Genomic DNA, 22,375 nt, shown 5'->3' on the forward strand with positions numbered 1-22,375 from the left:
TTGCATGAATCCATTAAATAACCATTGTCAATAACCCAGCAAGAGAAAGAGACATTTTTACTGTAGCTCATTCTCTCAGAGTATGACACACTCCATCAGCAATTGATGGAAATGTGTATCATTCACAATTCAGCTAGTAGTATTTATACAAGACAAAGAAGAAAAGATGGCTGCTTATTATAGAGCAACTGGTTATACAAAGAAAAAAGTGTGCTCATTAAGGAAAATGTATCTCCCTAGCTACAGGAGGTAGAAAAGGGAATGTGCCCTTGTTAGCATAGCTAGTTGTACTAAATCAAAAGGAACTATACATTATGTCAGACAGGATAAAGAAGGGAAACATTCTTTGGGCTGCGGAAGTCCTTTTGTAGCAATTAAGTCTTTTGTACCAATTAGGGGAGGAAAGAAGACACTGAAGGAAACCACTTGTTGCAACTGGTTCTGTAGTTTATGCAGGGGTCATACACAGCAAAATCACAAATACAGAACAAAATGGAGTTAGTTATGTCAATTCCTAACAGACCACTCTTAGCTCTCAAAAAATCCACTTATTTAATAGTATCCAAGAGGAGAAAGTGATCAACAATGTCAAATGCTGCAGAGAGGTCAAGGATGATAATCGAGAAAAGGCCATTTGATTTCATAATTCAGAAATCATTAGTAATTTTGGAGTGGGAAGTTTCTATTAAATGATGAGACTGGAAGCCTGATTATACAGGGTTTAGAAAGTTGTGAAAATAGAGGGTGTAGAGGTCCTAAGTGTAGATTATTTTCTCAGAGAGATTAGTCATCAAGGGGAGCATTGGTATAGGATGAAAGTTCATGAGTATGGTGGGTGGGATCAAGTGAGAGACTTTTAAGTGTGAGAAAGATATAGGCATGTTTGTAGGCAGCAGAGGCCTTTTCCTTCTAGTAGATAGGAATCTCTTGAAGATAAGAGAAAGAATGGAGATGACAGTGGGGATAATAGGCTGGAGAGATGAATAGGGGATACAATCAAGGGCACATATAGAGAGGTTTGCCTTGGTAAAGAGAAGGGCTACTTCTTCATCTGAGCCCAGAGCGAAGGAGGAAATAGTGGGGGAAGAATTCTCAGTAATGGATGTGAAAGAACGTGTTGGGAAGGAGGAGCTCTTTGTTTTCTTGTCAGTCAAGTTGACCCTAGGTCCTCAACTAAAAAGGTGGTGGGAAGGGGTGCTGTGGGATGCTTGAAGAAAGAGGAGATTTGAAACCACTGTTGTGGAGAGTGGCTGGTGAACCCATTAAGAAGAAATAGAATGTTTGTAATATCATAAATAGCATCTATCCAAAAGTAAGCATTACATATAATGGGGATATACTAGAACCTTTTCCAACAAATACAGGAGTGAAGTAAGAATACTCATTCTCCTCTTTAGTATTTGATACAGTACTGGAAATGCTAGCAATAAGACGAGAGAAAGAAATTCAAGGCCTAAAGATAGGTAAAGAGGGGATAAAACTATCCCAATTTGCTGATGATGTAGTATATTTGGAAAATTTTAAGGAATCAGAAAGATATTAATTGAAATAATTAATAGTTTCAGCAATTTTGCAGGCTACAAAATAAATCCTCAAAAATCAACATTTCTATATAATAATAAAATTCAAGAAGCAATAATAGAAAGAGAAATCCAAATGATTACAAAACACATAAAATATCTGGCGATTGACCTACCAAAGCACATAAAAGACTTGTACAGAGCCAATTCCAAAGTGCTCCTTAAAGAAATAAAGAACAACTTAAATAGCTAGAACAATATTCAGTGCTCATGGCTATGCCCTGCCAATATATTAAAAATGATAATACTAGCAAAATTAATGCATACTTTTAATGCTATCCCAATCAAATTATGAGGGGGATGCTTTATAGAACTTGATACATTAATAACAAAGTTCATTTGGAAAAAAATGAGAAATATAGACTATCTGAGGAAATGATGAAAAGAAATAAGGATGAAGAGAAAAAGACCTTAAACTATATTATAAAGCAGCAGTCATTAAAACCATCTGGTATTGGTTGAAAAATAAAGAGATAAATCACAGACTAGAGAAGAAAGAATCAGAAACAATGGAATGCAATAAACTGGTGTTTGATAAAGTGGAAAACATAAATTACCTAGGAAATAAATTTATAGATAAAAACTACTAGGAAAATTGGAAAGCAGTCTGGCAGAAATTAGCCTCAGACCAGCACTTTATATCACATTCTATAATACTCACTCAATGGATACATGACCTTAATATTAAAGATCATACTATAAAAAATTTAGAAGAGAAGTAGATCATATGCTTCTTATAGCTATGGGTAGGAAATAAAGGCAATAACAAAAGATAAAATAGATATTATGATTAGATGAAATTGAAAAGCTTCTTTCTGCACAGACAAAATTAATGTTCCTAGGATAAGAAGGTCGAATGGGAAAAAAAAGTTTTTGTATAAAATTTCTCTGATAAGGGTTTGTATCTAAGATTTATAAATTACATGCATATAATGTATGTGTATACACACACACACACACACACACACAAAATTAATAGCTTTTCTCCAGTAGATAGGTGGTCAAAGGATATGAAGAGTTTTCAAAAGAATTGCAAGTATTTATAACTATATACTTAACATCATTGATAAGAGAAATGCAAATCAAAGCCACCCTGAAGTGTTGTCTCACACCCTGCAAATTGGCATAGATGACCAAAAATGGCAACAGTCAATGTTGGAGGGATTGTGGAAGTGAATGTGACAAAATTATAAAGCTCAAGCATGACTAGAATGAAGAGATATGAGAGGATATTCCCAACCCACCTCTTTGTGGAGGTTGGAGGGCCACATGGGTTACACAGTGCATGTGTTTTCTTTTTCAGTATATCAGCTGGGCTGATTTATTTCCTCTTTAAAAAACTATTTGTTATATGGGATCGCTGTCTGGGAGGAGAATGGGAGAGTATCAACAGTCCCAGAGCCAGCCTCTAACCTGTGGATGGCCGGAGCCGAAGTGTAGGCTAGAGACAGGAGTCGGGAATCAAACTGAAGTTTAATTTCAAAGTGAGGAAATGGCTTGCAAATGAGGACACAGGTGCCAGAGCCCAGTCCCTAGTGGGGGCACCTGAGGCAGTGTGGCGAGATCTCAATACTTATACCTATGGCTACACAGTGAGTTTTAGCCCTAATAATGAGGGGTAACATTAACAATGTGACGTTTGATTCACAGCAGGGCTTCATGACTAGAAACATTTCTGGGATTTTGCTGTGGCTGAGATCACCAAGAGGGTGAATGCAAAGGATTGTTATTATGCCAAGCTCAGGACACAGCCTGCTTACTGGGCCTTAGTTCTGGAAAACTGTGTGTCTCTCAATATCTTGATGGGAGGGATACTGAGGATAATAAATTTGATGATATAAAAAATAAGACATTGCCAAAAACTTATTAAAAAAATGTTTGCCTCACTGTAATGCAGACCCTGTTGAAATTAGATACTAATTGTAGCGGGGCCCAGTCAGCATCATATTCAAAGCCCATGAATAGGAGGAGCAAGAGATGTGAGTAATGTAGGCTTGGGATTTGGCTATGGATAAAACAAGCAGATTCAAGGATAAATGATAGAATGGAATTGGTTCACCAAGGGGTTCAACTAGGGAAGAGAGGAGAGCGTAGCTTGCAGAGGGGAAAGTACTTAAGGGTGGAGGGTTGACGCTGTGGTTTGTTCTTTGTTTTCAAAGAGGACCAATGACACCATGGGGTGATGACCTGACTTGAAGGGGAAGTGGATTTAAGAAAGTCATCAGCCTGGTTCTCCCTTTCAGAGTCATTGACATCCAGCGGTAGGACAAAAATCAGGATGACTGGCGATAGCCTGGGACGCAGGGCAGGGCCTTGGTATCTCTGACGTCTGACCAAGCTGTAAGCCTTCCATGGCATCTGCTTTCCACCACCTTCCTTCCATTTCCCACTTTTAATCCCCTCCTAGCTTGATCATCAGTAAGAGGGGATTCAGTTGTAGTTGTCAAAGACTATCTTTGTTATCTTATCATGCTCCTGGATTTGTTCTCATTCCCAGCTCATTGTTTGTCCTTCCTGCTCAAAGACCATGACATCAGGAAGGTGATGCCAGGACATGAAAGTGAATTGGATTACAGTGAGGGAGGGCTGTAAAAAGTCACCAGCCTCACTTTCTCCTCCAGAGCCATCTGAGTCCAGTGGGCAGATATGGATCAGGACGACTAGCGATGGCCTTGGAGAGGCAGGGTAGGCCCAAACTCCAAAGCGAGGGTAACTCTCAAGGCAGTGACATGTCATTTTTTGAGGTTTCCCATGTATAGAACCTGGAAGGTTCTGCCTCATCACTTATTTCTTAGGCATACTTTCCAATACGTTTCTTGCCACTCTCAGAAAATTTCCACCTTTACATAAAAGGGTGGAGGGACTGAGAGGACAAAGAATGAGGGCAGGGGTCATAAAGGATCATAAGGAAAGGTGGAATGAAAAAAGGTTGTGACCAGACAAAGAAGTTCACAGTTCAAAACAAGTAGGTATCCTGTGGCCTCATTAATAACCGCATTATTTCTCTTGGGTCCAAGGCTCCAGTCAATGTCCCAGGGACTCCCAACAAAGCTGTAAAATCTAATGCAGCCTCCATAGCCCTGGCCTTCTTTCCAGGGCCGGATTCCCTGAGATCCCGCCGGTGCAAGCTTGATGCAAACTTGCTGCCCGGGTCCGAATGAGACGCAGCTTCACCCGGAGGTTCCTGATTTCTCTTCCCATAAATAATAACCTATCCACTTAGTTTTATTTAAAAAACACAATCAGCTGCCATCTGCAGGCCTTCCCAAGGTCTCTGCCCCGAGCGGGCCCAGGAGGTGCCGTCCAACTCTTACTGCACCCATGTTCTCGAAGAGTAAACTGAGGCTGGGGGAGGAGGCTTGGGGCTTGGATTCCGAGTCCGAGGCCTCTGGTCCAGCGCAGAGACCCAGGCATGAGGGTATTGGTCAGAACCGCAGGGCAATGCGCAGGGCGGCCTCGGGGCAGACTGGGGGCCCGTCTCCGGGCCACGCACGCCCGGTTCGGCTCGAGCCGTTAGGAGGAAGCCTAGCCTATAGGAAGGCTGGCTTGGAGAGTGGCTGGGGGCGGGAGAGGAGGCGAGGGGCGGGGGGATGCGGAGCTGAGAGGAATCCAGGCTCCCGCGCCAAGCCGCAAGGCGGTAGGGGGCGGGGCTTAATGCTCAAGACGGCATCGGATTGGCTGGAGTGCCTCTGGGCCCGCCTCCTAGCCGCCTCCATCATACATATTGATGACTTGCGCCGAGGAGCGTATTGATTATTCATCACGTTTCGCGGGCTCCTCCGGGTCACGTGGGCTTTTTCGCGCGAAAGCTACTTGCCCGGGAAGGAAGGAACTGCGGGTCGGGTAGCTGAGCTGAAGCAACTATGGCGGTGAGCGGGGAGCACGGCCAACCTGGAGGCCGGGAGACGGGGGGAACGTGACGGAGGGAGACCCGTGAAGCGGATACGGGGGCTTTGAGGGACTCGGTTGGGGCTGCGATGAAATAGAGAAAGAAAAGAGGGGTGGTGGGGGAAATGAGAAAACTTTGGGCATGTTGCGCATGCGCAGTGAGCAGGCGAGGGGCCCTTGCGCCTCCTACGAGTGGGGGGAGGGGAAGGTTGTGCATTGGTTCCACAGGCATTTATTAAGCGCCTGTTGTTTAGGGCCCTGCAGTCTTAGTGGGGATGAGGCCCCCACCTGCAGACGGAACTGTAGGGACTAGCCCACTAGGTTGGGGGGGCAAGTGGGAAGTCATTATCGGGTGGAGGTAACTGGGTGGGTGAGAGGGGAAGCATGGGTGGGGGCGGGGCAGGAGAGTGGTCTTGGGGTGGGGGGCGGGGACAATCTGCAGGGGTAGAAAGAGAGTAGACTAGAAGTCTGTTCTTTCTCTTCTGGTCCAGTTTCCATATGTGTATATATATATGCATTGAAATGAGTCAGACGAGTTAAATGTCTCAAGTTGATTATTTCATTTTAGAGATGAGAGAGGAGCCCTAGGCCCTGAAAAGTGGGTGACTTGCCCAGGGTCATACAGTTAGTAAACAATCAGTAGAACCAGGATTCCTAGGGAAGTCCTGATCCCCGAACTCCAGGTGCCAGGGTCTGTGACTCAAAAAAAGACCTAGATAGAGGTAGTTTAGAGGAGACGCAGTCTTTGCTCTCATTGGAACGTAAACCCTAATAGGGGGAAAAAAACAAGTAGGCTAACAACACCTAAGTGCATTGGAGGGATGAGGCACCAGCCTGGGTGAAGGAAATTAATGGTAGAGTATCCAGGAAGACTTCTAGTAAATAAACGTTTATTAAGCACTTGTTAAATTACCAGCCCCCTCCTACCCCTGAACTTAGGCAAAGGGAAAAAAAAAGTCTCTGTTCTCAGGGAGTTTACCTGTTACTCAGGGTAAATGGGTAAATATACAGATAATTACAAAATATTTCAAAGAAATTTCAAATGTAGGGGGGGGAAGTACTAACAAGTTCAGAAAAAGCCTCTGGAGGGATGTGGTGCTTGAGCTGAGCTTTGAAGGGGGAGGAATGGGAGCTTCCAAGAAACAGGAATCAGGAAGAAGAGCATCCTGCGGCTTCCTGGAGGAGGGAGCATTAGAGTTTGGGCTTTAGAGAATGGATAGAAATTCAACAGGTGAAGAAGGAAGGGGGGATGGCAGTACACCCATAGGGAGCTGTGAGGAAGGGGGCTTCTCTTGAGTTAGAAAGACCTTGTTTAGCCAGGCTTATAAAAGTGAGGAGGAGGCTGCCGGGGCTGAGCAGACTAAAAAGAAGCATTCTACTCATTGCCTTAAAGAGCCTTTCCTCTGAGTCTTTGATGTACTTAATATTTTGTAATTATCTGTATATTTACCCATTTACCCTGAGTAACAGGTAAACTCCCTGAGAACAGAGACTTTTTTTTCCCTTTGCCTAAGTTCAGGGGTAGGAGAGAGCTGATAATCTAACCAGTGCTTAATAAATGTTTATTTACCAAAAGTCTTCCCGGATTCTCTACCATTAATTTCCTTCACCCAGGCTGGTGCCTCATCCCTCCAATGCACTTAGGTGTTGTTAGCCTATTTGTTTTTTTCCCTATATTAGCATTCTCACCTACAACTTGAATTGGCACCAGGGCTGAAAGTGCCCCAATTTATTATCTCCCTTTTATTTCTACCTTCTCTGCTTTGACAGAAGTTTTTTTTTTTAACCTGAAAAATAATTGATCTAAAAGGAAATCTCTACTTTGCAGGATTCTTTCCTAAAGTAAGGGTAAAGAAAACTTATTTCCTTATACTTCAGTTCTCACCCCATAGATCCTCTTCTTGACCCTAGCTTTCTTGCCAAAACAAGCCCTTCTGTGAAAGCCTCCTTGTCACTGCCTCTACACAAATGCAGAACTGTTGACCATTCTGGTCCTTTTTCAGGATTCCTCAGAGTCTTTAAATATAGCCTCCTCCAGTCCAGCCCGAAGATACAGACGTGTCAGTGATGGTTTGACATCCAGCCCGGGGCGAGGTTCCCGGCGTGGGGGCACTGATGCTTTGACCTCCAGCCCTGGCAGAGACCTGCCACCATTTGAAGATGAATCAGAAGGTCTTCTGGGCACTGAAGGGCTTCCTGATGAAGAGGAAGAGGATGGAGAAGAGCTTATTGGGGATGGAATGGAGAGGTGAGAGGTTTGGGGGTGGGAGGGGAGCAGAATTGGTGGTGGGAGGATCAGGGCATTTGAGAGTATTCTAGACCAGAACCCTATTCTTTAGGACTGGCTAGTCAGGTAGGATACCAGGGATTAATTCCATCTGTCACTGCTTTTTTAGCAAGTTTCTTCTCCCTGTGTCAGTTTCCCTTCCATAATATATGGAAATGATGATAGCACTGAAACAACATACTAGAATTTTTTGGATGTAGCCTTAGCTATCCTTAGGGGGAAATGTATGTCTCTTTATCTGGTGTATATCTGTATATCTGTTGAGGTTTCATGGTGTGTTGTGGTGGGACCATCTCAAAGAATTCAAAGTCAGACCACCTCTAATCCAAGTATAGGCGTTTATTGAAAATTGACGCCCCTCAGAAGCAGGCTAGGTTCCAAGAAGAACCAGCAACTTAGTAAGGTAAAATAGGCAATTTTATAATGTAATGATGCTGATTACACAACAAAAACTATGAATATTAAAAAGGCAGGAGCAGTTTGTTAACGGATTAGGTAATGGGGAGGGCTCCTTTCTATGATTCAGTGATCAAACATCCTGGTGGTGTTGCTTTCTGATTGGCTACCTATTATGGTCATGTCTAGTCAAGGTGAATAGTTAGGTATTGTGGTCCTGTCTTAGGCTAAATGCTAATGTGATTGTGGTTGAGTACAAGAACATATCTGTTCAAATATATGAACTGGATCTGGGGGCAGTGGCTAGCTAGGGGCAGTGTCTGTATTGAGCCTGGGAGCCTATGATGTGGTTAAAGCCAGATTGTGTGGTCAAATCAGGACGTGCCTGTTGTTCAGTGAGGCCCATTAGGAAGTTAGAATATTGGGGCTGGGGGCAGCTTTATTAGGATTCCATCACTTTCATCAGCAGAAGAGAAGGAGCAGGTCAATGAACTGGACATGCAACTAATAAAAATTAGATAACCAACAAATTTTTAAAACTTAAACGCCAAAATGGAAAATTTGAAAGTCAAAGAAGAGATTAATAAAATTGCGAGTCATTTTCCCTTTGCTGAGATAATATATTATAGTTATTAAGCAAAAACTGCACCAAGACTTTTGGAACACCCTATATTTTGAGCATTATGTTGTAATTATGCAGACATACTGCTCTACAGACATCAGAGATTCTGTATTGGATCTTAGCAGTGCTTTTTTCATACAATATTCTTTCTCTGACAGCAGCATCAAAAGATGATGTGTGGGAGAGCACAACTGCCTACCTTGATACTGACTGTAAAGATTGATGTTGTCTAAACATCCCTAACTTTAAGTCATAAATGTCTGTATCCATTAATAAAGTGCTTTTTGATCTCTGGGGTCGTGAGGTCTTATGAATGAGACAATTACCCTTTGTAGCCCTAAGGCTAGCCACGTGAGCCCTCTGTGTCCGTGACTGTAGAACTTGCGTTGTCTTTCCTCTGCACTAACTCTACTTGCTCTTGGGTCTCCCTAGGGATTACCGAGCCATTCCCGAGCTAGACACCTATGAGGCAGAAGGGTTAGCCCTCGATGATGAAGATGTGGAGGAGCTGACAGCCAGCCAGAGGGAAGCTGCTGAGCGGGTGATGCGGCAGCGAGACCGGGAGACTGACCGAGGCTTGGGGCGCATGCGCCGAGGGCTGCTCTATGGTAAATACTTCGGATTTCTTGCTTTTTGGGACTAAGCGCCTAAAAGTGCTTGATTTTTATTATCTCTTCCCGTCCCAGGGCTTGGGGATAAACCTTTGGAGGGAAGAAGAGAAAGAGGGGAAGGAAGATGGTATTTATGCTCAGTTAAAGAGACTTGCCATTCAACAAGTCCATCTCCTTTGGGGCTACCATGATTTCCATGGTATTCAAACTTTTTTGCCCTTCTCAGCTGTAGGTTAATGGCTGCAGGTGATCTATTCACTGAATAATGGGAAAGGTGGGTATGGCCCCAGGGAGCACACTGGATTGGTGGTTGAGAGGGAATGATCTGGTGGAAGGAAGCTATGAATTAGACGAAGGGAGAGACAGAGGAGGCTGACCGGCTTGTTCCTTATGGTCCTCAGATAGTGATGAAGAAGATGAGGAACGGCCAGCCCGGAAGCGGCGCCTGGTGGAGCGGGGCACAGAGGAGGGAGAGGAGGAGGAGGACATGATAGAGAGCATTGAGAATCTAGAGGACTTGAAAGGCCACACCGTTCGGGAGTGGGTGAGCATGGCAGGCCCTCGACTGGAGATCCACCATCGATTCAAGAACTTTTTACGCACTCATGTGGATGGACACGGTCACAACGTCTTCAAGGAGCGAATTAGCGACATGTGTAAAGGTACATGGCCAGGGCTCCCTTCTCTTTCCCCTGCTCTCAGACCCCATCCCATTTCTCATGTTTTCTCCCTTTCAAAATACATTGCACATCTAGTTTTCTATTTTCTGTTCTCCTAACAAGATGCTGTTTTTAGCCCTTTAACGGATAAATTAGGACACAGGGCACTTCACCAAGCTGAAGTGAGCAGAGCTAGACCTTGAGTACATGGTTTTTGAGAATTCTTGCTCTGTGCTCTTTCTCCATGCGTGTTGTCCTGACTCTAGCATGGCCGAATTCGAGTTAGGGCCATGTTCTCCCCAACGTAAGTAGAAGGAAACCTGCCTGCATTGCTCAGGACCCTAGAGAAAAGCTGCCTTGGAATTCTAAAACCATTTTTGTGTCCCCCCTGCAGTTGCACCTTTCTGACCTCTCATACATGCGTGGTATCTCCTAATTAGTGGGTGAGCTCTATGAGAGCTGCGACTGTCTGGCTTTTTCTGCTGGCATCCCAGGACTTAACAGAGTGCTTGGTGTTAGTAAGCACTTACTACTTACTCTCCATTCGTTCATCTTTCCACCTCACCAGAGAACAGGGAAAGCTTGGTAGTAAACTATGAAGACCTGGCTGCCCGGGAACATGTCCTGGCCTACTTCTTACCCGAGGCACCAGCAGAGCTCCTTGGGATCTTTGACGAAGCTGCCCGAGAGGTGGTGTTGGCCATGTACCCAAAGTACGACCGAATTGCCAGTCACATCCACGTCCGTATCTCTCACCTTCCCCTAGTGGAGGAACTGCGCTCCCTCAGGTGAGAAGGAGGGAAGCAGAGCCAGGGTCCTCAGGGGAACGGGTGACGGGGATTGCTTACCAGTTTCTTCTGCTAGACCTTCTGAAAGCTGGGCCTCTGTGGGGTTTACTTCACCCTTTCTAGACCTGGATGGGATAGTAGGATGAGAAATTAAAGTCTACCTAGAATGCCTAGGGGAACAAATCCTGAAGAGTTCTGTCTTGTGCAGGGATAAATGAAGATAGATCTGGCTAGTTCTGCCCAGTGGGGCAGCTGAGGCTTTCGTTTTCTGGAACAGGATTTCTGTGTGCCCTGAATGAGAGTCCTCTGGTCCTTCCCGGCCTTGGCCTACTCTGAGGAGTGGCCCCGGCCAGAGCCAGTTCGCCTGTGGCCTCTGAGTGGTTCTTCTTCCTTCCCCACCCTCCTCTCCTTCCTATAGGCAGCTGCACCTGAACCAGTTAATCCGAACCAGTGGAGTGGTGACCAGCTGCACAGGAGTCCTGCCTCAACTCAGCATGGTCAAGTACAACTGCAACAAATGCAACTTTGTCCTGGGGCCATTTTGTCAGTCCCAAAACCAGGAGGTGAAGCCCGGCTCCTGTCCTGAATGCCAGTCCGCTGGTCCCTTTGAAGTCAACATGGAAGAGGTGAGCACAGGTGGTTCAGTGGATAGAGCATCAGGCCTGGAGTCAGGAAGACCTGAGTTCAAATCCAGTCTCAGACACTAGCTAGCTGTGTAACCCTGAGCAAGTCACTTTGCCTCGTTTGCCTCAGTTTCCTCATCTGTAAAATGGGGATAATAACAGCTCCTATCTTCCAGAGTTGTTGTGAGGATCAAATGAGATAATATTTGTAAAGTGCTTAGCACAGTGCCTGGTCATAGTAAATGCCCTATAAACATTAGCTATTATTATAATTATTCTATTACTACTATAGTCTGCCTGGAGGAAAACTAACTAGGCAGTATGAAGCAGTCATTTTGACTGCTCGGGGCATGTGGTGGGGTATTCCCTGAGTGTAATTGCCCTTCCTCTTAAAAAGAGAAATCTTAGCATGCATCCATAGCATGAGTGATCCCTTCCTGTGCTTCCTGGAGTGTCTGGGTGGATATGAGTGAGAGGCATTTGGCCAGCCTCACCTGCAGCATCACCAGGTGACCTTGGTTAAGTCACATCTTTTCTGCCTTCATCTTCATCTGTCATTTACACGTAACACTGCTCCCTGAAGGACTGGGAAGGATTGACCAGTAGAAGGAAATAATGAGAAGTCAGAAGGTCAGCAGTGATCCTCCATGACTTTTTTATTGGAGAAGCCTTCTGGAGAAGGGCATGTCAGGGTAGATAGAAAGTCTTTACTTTCTGTGTGCCCCTATATAGGGCTGTGGCATGAAGAGTGAGACATGGGTTCTTGTCTTGGCTCCCATCCTAACTAGTTGTAAGACTTTCAGCAAGTCATTTATCCTAACTATATTGGTTTCTTCAGATATATCAACATAAATATCCATATCTGTGTATCCTGGCCAATTCCACAGGGATATCATCAGGATAAAATGAGATAATGTAGATGAAAGAGCTTTGACAGATTAAAAGTGCAACATAACAAATATAAGGCATTACTGTCCCAGAGGCGGAGGGAATTATTAAGTTTGCTTTGTCAGTTACATTAAATATTAAGCACCTGCAGCATTCAACACTATGTGACAGGCACCGAAGGAATACAAAGAGAGGGTCCTTACCCTCAAGTAAGGTAGCTAAAGAAATAAGTGTCATACAAAGGAGGATACTGAGTGCTGTAAGAGGTTCAAATGTTTTGGGGATTTGGAGGAAAGCAGAGACCATAAATCCTGAGAGATTGGGAAGATTTTATGAAAGATGCTGCTTTGAACTGAAACTTGAAGAATGGGTAGGATTTTGATAGACAGTGATGAGGAAGGAGGCATTTCAGGTAGAAGGAACAGTGAGCAAAGGTGGGGCAGTGGGAAAATGAAGAGTTTTTAGGAGAATCGCAAGTGTTTGAGTACAGCTGGAATATATTGTATATATAGATGACAGAAGATAAACAGCTAGAGGCTGTTTGGGGCTAGGGCATAAACTTTGAATTTCCTATGGAGGTGGGACTTGATCCTGTATAGGCATTGATGAGCAGCCATAGTTTTTTGAGCAGGGTAATGGCATGACTAGAGAGCAGTGCTTTAGGATTCTCACTAGAGCATCCTTTGTCTTCTCTAGACAATCTACCAAAACTACCAGCGCATCCGAATCCAAGAGAGTCCAGGGAAAGTGGCTGCGGGCAGGCTTCCTCGGTCCAAAGATGCCATCCTCCTTGCCGATCTAGTAGACAGCTGCAAGCCAGGAGATGAAATTGTGAGTGAGCGGGAGAAAGAGGGGGGCTGAGCCACCTTCACCTCCGGACCACACACTGGGAAATGCAGAAGAGTGGGTACAGGTTGGGGGAAAGATGGGTGTGGCAGTGTTTGTAATGGGTGAAATGTGCATTTGCATATATAACTTGAACCAGTCAAATGAAGAAGCCTGGGGTGAAGATGATGATGAGAACAACAGAGTGGAACCTTGCTCTGCCATTCATTCATTGAATAATTTAGGGCAGGACAGCTTATTTATTTGTACCCTGGTTAGATAAATAACTTGGATAATGGAGTTTGGAATTATTTCCCCTATAGTTCTAAATAATTTTCTAATCTTGGTACTTCAGGATTAGAGGGCTTAAGGAAAAATAATAAATTGGTGGAGGCCAGCTGTGGGGTGGGATCTAACTCTTAGCCTTGCTCCTCCAAAAGGGCCATTGACCACTTCCTTTTTTCCCATTCAGGAGCTGACAGGCATCTACCACAACAACTACGATGGCTCCCTTAACACTGCTAATGGCTTCCCTGTCTTTGCTACGGTTATCTTGGCCAATCATGTGGCCAAGAAGGATGACAAAGTAGCTGTAGGGGAACTGACTGATGAGGATGTGAAGACTATTATTAGCCTCTCTAAGGATCAGCAGATTGGAGAGAAGGTGAGTTGGGTGGAGAAATCTTGTTGTGGAGATGTTTAGCAGTTAAAATCTTTTCACTGAATCACCTTGACCTCTCCTGTCTGAGTCTTTAATTCTGGATTTGTCCTTTCCCCAAAGTGGTCAGTGAGTATATTGGCTCTCGAGTGAACTGTGGGTATGTCCAAGAAACCCATAAGATAGGACAGAATGTCTCAGAGTTGCTGAGATCCCTAATTTTGGGGGCACATAACTGCAGATAATTTTATTTCCACTGTGTGGAGCTGACACATCACCAAACCAGAGGAACGGACCTTTGAAGGCCTGTAGTGCCTTAGTGTCTGCAGGCTAAGTGTATGCTGACATGGAAACCAGGACCTCTTAGGGTTCTAGCTCCTGTTTCCCCGCAGTGGTCCTTCACCGTATTATTATCTTCACCTCGAGAGATGAATGACTGTCTGTGAAGTGTCATAGAGGCTTATAATATTGCCATTGTTTGGAAAAGTGATAGTGCTCAAGGTTCTAGTTCCCATCATGCTTTCAGGATGCTTGTGTGAGAGGCAGAGGATCATTCTCCTGGGGGTGTGCAGAGGGTATATTACAAGGAAGTTTAAAGAACCCTGACACCTCAGGGGAGGGGGGTGTAGTCCATCCCACTCTCGTAGCATCTAGTGCTATCATTCTGCCCTAGTCTTTTCTATTGAGGAAGAAAGCCCTGTTAGGGAGTTAATGTGGTTACCTAGTTCTAGGAGTTTTTGCATTTTAATGTAGCAGCATAGGGGAGACAGTGAAGTGGAAGAGGCATCATGGGGTTAAAGAATTCTTTACTTGGAATGCTCATCCTCCTCATCACTGCTTCCTTCAGGTCCCAGCTCAAATCCCACCTACTGCACAAAGCCTTCCTAATTCCCCTTAATGTCAGTGACGTCTCTCTGTCAATCATCTCCGGTTTGTCCTGTCTCTGTCTTGTCTGTTCATTGTTGTTTTCTCCGTGTCTCCCCCGTGAGACTATGAGCTCCTTGAGGGCAGGGACCGCCTTGCCTTTCTTTGTATCCCCAGTGCTTAGACAATGCCTGGCACACAGAAGGCACTTAATACATGTTTATTGACTGGCTGATTTAACTGGAGAATATGCCTCAGAATTGCTTATTAGAAATCACCTGCCTCTCTAAGGTTAGCTTTTACTGGGGTTGTAGTAAGAGCTTCCAGGGGTTCCAAATGCTGTCAGCACCTGTAGCCTCACACACTGGTTGATTCTTTCAGGTCTTTGCTAGCATTGCCCCTTCTATCTATGGACATGAAGACATTAAGAGAGGCCTCGCCCTGGCTTTATTTGGAGGAGAACCCAAAAACCCAGGTAAGTGGTAATGTACCATGGGGCTGACTTGTGGCTTTTTCAATGTTGACTCTCTCATTTTAGTGCACGTTCTATTTAGAAGCAGTCTTATATGAGACCTGTTTGACAGAAGTGTATGTGTTTGGTAGTTTGCAATTTGAGGGTGAGGACACATGTTCAAAGGTAGCCTGTGTTGACGAGGGATAACTGGTAGCTTTTCGTGCTCTTCATACTGTAGCCAAAATGGTCTGAGTGACCCCCCCCCCCGCCCCATAATACCTTGATGCTCCCCTCTGTCTTTGTCCATCAACTGGTTATCTCGGTGGTATGGTGCTTCTTCTTTGTCCCTATTGCCCTCCTGACTAAGTGACAGTAAGGAATCAGTGGAGTTCAGCTGCCTGATAAGTCCCTAGTTCTTACCTTCCTCACTTCCTCACTCCAGGACAGTGTTACCTATCCCCCAAACATTTATCCCTTTCTCCTTTTAGGTGGCAAGCACAAGGTTCGAGGTGATATCAATGTGCTGTTATGTGGGGATCCTGGCACAGCCAAATCGCAGTTCCTTAAGTATGTGGAAAAAGTGTCTAGCCGAGCCATCTTCACCACTGGCCAGGGGGCCTCAGCTGTGGGGCTCACTGCATATGTCCAGCGGCATCCTGTCAGTCGAGAATGGACCTTAGAAGCTGGAGCATTGGTTCTGGCTGACCGAGGGGTGTGCTTGATTGACGAGTTTGACAAGGTGGGTGCTTGGGCTTTAAAGGTGTTGAAAACTGGTTTATGGGAAAAGCTCTTGGTTGAACCCAAGTCTGGCGTAGACGAGGGAGTGGGGATGTGGACTAAGAAGGACACTTGCCTATACTGCAGATGAATGACCAGGACAGGACCAGCATCCATGAAGCCATGGAACAGCAGAGCATCTCCATATCCAAGGCTGGCATCGTCACCTCCCTGCAGGCCCGCTGCACTGTCATCGCTGCTGCCAACCCCATAGGTATTAGGGTTGGGGGGTAGGAATGGTTCTTCCCCTTTGAATACAGAGACTGGCGAGAGGGCTTGACTCCCAGTAGAAGACCGTGTCGGAGGGATTCTGCCATCGTTTCTAGGAGTCCATATGGCCCTTCACCTTCTTGTCTCTACGATTATACCAGCTAGAAGTAGGTTAGGGCATCTGCTCCCCAGCTTTGGTTTGGGAAAGTAACTGATAACAAGAGGTGCAATAAAGCCTCTGATAATATATGTTCATTTATGTTAGAAACACTAAAAATAACAGCTCTCATTTACACAGCAGTGTAAGATTTGTGAAGCACTTGGCATACGTTATCAAGATTGAACCTCTTAACAGTCCTTTGAGGGAGGTGCTAATGTTATCCCTGTTTACAGAAGAGGAAACAAGCTCAAGAAGTTAAGCTAATTTGCAACTCACAGCATTTCAGGTGACACTTGAACCCAGGTCTTTCCAGGTTCAAGCCCACTGCTCAAGAGCCCACTATGTTCTGTAGCATTTCCCTTTTTTTTTTTTTTTTTTTTTTTTTTTGGTGAGGTAATTGGGGTTAAGTAACTTGCCCAGGGTCACACAGCTAGAACGTGTCAAGTGTTTGGTCTGAGGCCAGATTTGAACTCAGGTCCTCCTGACTTTAGGGCCGGTGCTCTATCCACTGCGCCATCTAGCTGCCCCTCCCTTTTATTTTATAGCTATCTTTTGATAACGTTTCCTTAATATGAGAGAAAATATTTGTTTGAAACTTAGAGCTTATAATATTTGAAATGGAGCAGGAGGAGATACTTTCTGACTAAGGAGGACAAAGGAAGGCTGCCTGTTGTCAACATTACTGTTCATTATAGTTTTAGAAATACTAGCTTTGCAGTAAGATTTTTTTTTTAATGGCATAGAAGGCAAAGACGATATCAAATATCCATTTGTGGATATACTTTGTTTAGAAAACCCAACAGACAACAAAATGAACCAAAATAATAATTCAAATGGGTTTAACAAGATACCAGAATATAAGAGAACCACACTAAAACCATAAGCTAATAAAAATAATCACAGCAATAAAATGTATCAAAGACTAGGTCTTTCATTTAACAAAGACCTATGTAAAGCCAACTGTAAAACACTTTAGACAATAGTAAAGGAAGAGTTAAGTAATTTAAGAGATGTTCAAAGTACATGGCTTAGGTTGAGACAGTAAGATGGTGATACTGTCTAAATTAATTTGTAGATTTAATGTAGTACCCAGATTAACAAAAATATTTTTTACACTTATACATCGCTTTTGAGATCTATAAAAAAAGGATGGAGGTGGCACTAGGAAGGCAATCCTGGGGACTCAATTGAGCATTTACATTTCATCGGCATCTACGCTCTGCTCTCTCTGTAAATGTGGGAGAGAGAAGTCAGGTTCATACTACCTTGCAGAGCAGGCATTAGGTTTCCATCAGGGCAGTTCAGGTGTTGCTACACATCTTTTTGTTACTAGCTTTTCTTCTCTGAGAAGCAGCTGGACCCTCTGAACTATTTTCCTAGGTCATTCAACCCTTACAGAAATAGCATGTCTACCTTTGTCTTTGCAACATCTATATGGACCATTTTGTCCTTGGGCTGGAGAAAGTGTTCTGAAAGCTGAGTAGAGGTACAGACTTGGGAAAGTAAGAATTAATTGAATCACCCTTATGTTGCAGGAGGGCGTTATGATCCTTCATTGACTTTCTCAGAAAATGTGGATCTCACAGAGCCCATCATCTCCCGCTTTGATGTCCTGTGTGTTGTGCGGGATACTGTGGATCCTGTTCAGGTACTGCTATTCTCCAAGAGATTTGAGCAGTGAGGCTTATTAATAAGGAAAACTCACATTTATGTAGTACTTTACAGTTTATATAGTGCCTTCCTCAAAATCCTGTGAGATGAGTGATTATAGGTAATTGTCTTCCCATTTTACAGGTTTCCTGAGGCTTAGAAGGTTAACTGACTTGCCTAGTCACATGGCTAGTAAGTGTCAGAGCCAGGATTGAAAACCAAGTTTTCTGACTCCACATGCAGTGGAGTGCTCTTCCCTCAGAACTCTCCAAACTAGGGGTTCTTAACATTTTTTGTGTCATGGTCCTCTTTGGAAGTCTGATGAATCCTGTTGCCCCCTTCTCAGAATCATGTTAAATGCATATAGTAAATTGAAGAGGAAATATCAAAATAGAAGTTAGTGGTTAGTGAAAATAAAGATGTAATTTTTTTAGCTAGCCAAGCTCACAGGAATCTAACCATGCATCCTTCGGGAATCCAGAGACTCCAGGGTATGAACCACTGCTACTCCTGACTTTGGTACTTGGATGGTGCTTGGGAATGTTGGGTTCATTATGGTAGTAGTACTGAGCAGAAGGAAAGGGATGACCCGATTGGAGATATCATTCTGGTGGTTAATTGGTTGCCTTCTCAGGGTCATTTCATCTCATTTCTTCTATCTGGCTTCCCATGGTTAAGATGATTGAATGACTTGCTGCAGGATATGGATTTGGTTTAGAAAAACAAAGTGTCCTAACTGACCTTTCCCCTCACCAGGATGAAATGCTGGCCCGCTTTGTGGTTGGCAGCCACGTTAAACACCACCCCAGCAATAAGGAAGAGGAGGTAGCCAGTGGTAGGGCACCGGAACCAGCCTTGCCAAACACATATGGTGTGGAGCCCTTACCTCAGGAGATACTGAAGAAGTACATCATCTATGCCAAGGAGAAGGTCCACCCAAAACTCAACCAGATGGACCAGGATAAAGTTGCCAAGATGTACAGTGACCTAAGGAAAGAATCCATGGTGAGAACCCTAGGGAGTAAAACTCAGACTGGGAGGAAAGGTGATTTCGGTTCAGTTCAGCAGGCATTTACCAAGAACCTACGATGTGGTAGGAACTGAGTATACAAAAACAAGAAGTAGTCACTGCCCTTAAGTTCATATGCTACTGGAGGACATAGCATATAGACAGGGAAGCAAGTAATAATTTGAGGACAAAGAGAACACTAAGGTCTAGGAAAGGTTTCTTCTACGTGGTGGCATCTGAAGTGAGGAGGAAGATCATTGGGCAGAAAAACCTGGATGAAACAAAAAAAAGGTGATGCATCGCTAGGTTTAGGAATAGGGGAGTAGGCTGGTTTGGCTGGAAGCAGAGTGTAATACTAGATTTAAATGTAATTGGGAAATATTTAACGAAATACAAGAGCATATTTAATGTTAACGTGATTTTCTAAGTCAATATTCAGCCCATAGGGATCCCATTTCTACTTCACTTTGGTACCACTGTAGTAGGTGTAAAGGGGAACAATATGAACTAAGTCCGGAAAGGTGCAGCTGGTGCCATGTCACATGAAGGGTTTTAAATGCAAGGCTTGGTGATATGGACCTACTCATCACCAAGATAGTTTTTCCAGACTTGTTGGACATGTAGGGAGTGTTTCTTCTGTTTTCTTTGCTATTTTTCTTTACTCCTCTAAACACTAGTTTACTAGATTTCCCTCCAGCTAAAAGCCTGAACATGATCTCTCTCCGGCAGGCCACAGGCAGCATCCCCATCACGGTTCGGCACATTGAATCAATGATCCGAATGGCAGAAGCCCATGCCCGCATTCACCTTCGGGACTATGTGCTGGAAGATGATGTCAATATGGCCATCCGGGTGATGCTAGAGAGCTTTATCGATACCCAGAAGTTCAGCGTTATGCGCAGTATGCGCAAGGTGGGATACAAATATGGGTTTAGATGAGGAACAGTTAGACAACTAGCCTTGCCTGAGAAGGAATTCAGTGGGGGGTTGGGGGACTCATGGCCCTACAGGTGGGGCCCTAACCCTGCCCCAGGCTGTTCTAGTCAATGGAAGCCGGACTGGTCTCACTGCTGTGAGCAAGTAAGAGGAGGTGGGGGCAAGGGACACAGCAAAAAAACCTGGTTAATGGGGAATGTTAATGCTATGGAGAAGTGGTTGAGAGCACATGGGTTGATCTTGTGTCCCTTTTTTCTTCTTAGACCTTCGCCCGTTACTTATCGTTCCGGAGGGATAACAATGAGCTATTACTCTTCATCCTGAAGCAGCTAGTGGCAGAACAGGTGATCTACCAGCGCAATCGCTATGGGGCCCAGCAAGACACCATTGAGGTACCTGAGAAGGACCTAGTGGATAAGGTAGGGACCAAGAGCAGGGATGTGCTGTCCTGGGTCTTAGGGCCATGTTTGGGGAGCATGGGCTATCACATAGCATGCTTTAATTCCCTAATTTTGTCTTTCTTAGGCTCGTCAGATCAACATCCACAACCTTGCTGTTTTTTATGACAGTGAACTCTTCAGAATGAATAAATTCAGCCATGACCTGAAACGGAAACTGATTATCCAGCAGTTCTAAGACCTCAGGACACTGTAGCTAATTATGTACTTTGCTTCTGGAAGGTCAAGACAGCTTTGAACACCCTGTTTGCTTTGTGCCTTAGGGAAACCTCACCCAAGAGCTTTGTTAAACCACCAATGGACATGGGAAAATGGTGGAGTCCTGTTGGTTCAGGATTCGGACACCTTAACTTGGCCACCAGGGTCCCCTTGGCTGTGGTTCTGAAGGTCACTGGTTGTGGGCCGGAATGGTCATTTTGTATGTTCTCTTCCTTTGCTGCTTTAGATGCCTCTATTTTGTATTTTTCTTCCTAGCTTCTCTGGAGCTTGAGCTCAAGACCTTGTGATCTAAAAGATAGTGCCCTCTTATTGATTTTGGTCAGAGAAAATTTCATATTTAATAATATTCTGAAAGCATGAGATACCCTGGCCCTGCGCTTAGTTGACTTTGGCCAGATGACGTATTAAGACTGGTTTTTTTCCACTCTGGCATTTCATTTATCATCTTTAGTTATTTGTGCCATCCTCTGCTTAATAGCAGTTACAAGTGAGTAGGAAAAACTAGTGTATATCACTTCTAGAACTGTCTGCCTTACACTCATCTGGGTAGAGGTGAATATCTGTATAGAACAGAAATTAGAAACCTAGCAATATAAAGTGGATAATTTTGACCCTGCCTGGCCCTCCTCAACTGAGGAGAGTCAAGCAGCAAATATGTGACTACATTATATGATCATGAGGGCCAAAGGTTCAGTCGTTTTTGCCACATCCACCTTTTCCCATCCCAGTTGTTTCCTTTTTACCAATGGTTTTTGTACATTGTGTTTTCACTTTTGTAGTTTTCATTTTGCATAAGATGATTAAAATGTTTACTTGGAAATTCTAATGTCTTAGTTCTCCTTTGAGGCATCAGAGTATAGTAGAAATAGTGCTAGAACAGAAACTCCCGAGTTCTGCTACTTAACTAGCAGTATAACCTTGAGCCTTCAGTCTTCTGATCTTTGGGGATAGTACCCTGCTTTGTCTACCAAGGTCATGAGACAGCTTCAGGGGTCAAATGAGGAGGCAGTATGATAGAGTGCTGGACTTGGAATTGTGAAGATAGTGGGCTTTAATTCTGTCTCTGACACCACCTATGTGATCACAAGGAAGATACTTTTCTGAGCCTCAATTTCATTATTTGTAAAATGGGGATAATACCTGTAGTACCTGTCTCACAGAGAGTTATGAAATGCAAATGAGACAGTGTATTGCAAAGCTTTTTGCAAACTCAAGTGCTGTATAAAATCCGTTTCTAATTATGATCATTACTGTGTCTTAAATACACACTCTTTAGGGTTCTAGCAGCCTCTTTTGAGGATTTCTTTCTTTAGGAGATCAGTCATATAGCATGCCTTGTTTAGCCTATATGTGGGTAAGGACATTTAACCTAGGGCTGATTGAGGACTTTACAGTTGCTGACTGGTAAAGTGAAAAGATCTCTGACTTTGGAGTTAGAAAACCTGGGTTCAAATTCCTATCTCTTGACTACCTGAGTAACTTTGGGGAAGTCACAGCTTTTCTAGGCCTCAGTTTCCTCATCTGTAATATAAGCAAGATAAGACGAGATGGCTTCAAAGGTCCCTTTCAGCTCTAAATCTGAGTCTGTTTGAAAAAGATTGGACATTTGAGATGGCATGGAAAAGACCATAAAGCTTATCTATTCCAACCTTCTACCTTCCATAGTAACTCTTTTAATATCTTAGTCCCTCCTTGAACACTTCCAGTGATGGGGGAGCTCACTACTTCATTCCACTGTTGGAACAGCTCAGAAATCTTCATCCCTATATAGCTTCGGCCCACTGAATCAATGAATGTCAGAGCTGCAGGGGAC

At 44.1% G+C, this 22,375-nt stretch overlaps 1 protein-coding gene across 1 annotated transcript; it reads left to right on the forward strand.

The window, feature by feature from the left end:
* The first annotated feature begins 5,349 nt into the window (after positions 1-5,349).
* Positions 5,350-21,382, forward strand: MCM2 (minichromosome maintenance complex component 2). The gene is made up of 16 exons (XM_027864026.1): positions 5,350-5,449; positions 7,472-7,716; positions 9,206-9,381; positions 9,786-10,046; positions 10,612-10,831; positions 11,250-11,457; positions 13,039-13,173; positions 13,640-13,831; positions 15,071-15,164; positions 15,632-15,882; positions 16,008-16,134; positions 17,826-17,938; positions 18,697-18,945; positions 19,679-19,861; positions 20,149-20,304; positions 20,411-21,382. The coding sequence occupies exons 1-16, from the start codon at positions 5,444-5,446 to the stop codon at positions 20,519-20,521; spliced, it is 2,727 nt and encodes a 908-aa protein (XP_027719827.1). The 5' UTR covers positions 5,350-5,443; the 3' UTR covers positions 20,522-21,382.
* The last annotated feature ends 993 nt before the right edge of the window (positions 21,383-22,375 follow it).

This window comes from Vombatus ursinus, unplaced genomic scaffold (assembly GCF_900497805.2).
Source record: "Vombatus ursinus unplaced genomic scaffold, bare-nosed wombat genome assembly UNPS02014773.1, whole genome shotgun sequence".
NCBI classification, from domain to species: domain Eukaryota; kingdom Metazoa; phylum Chordata; class Mammalia; order Diprotodontia; family Vombatidae; genus Vombatus; species Vombatus ursinus.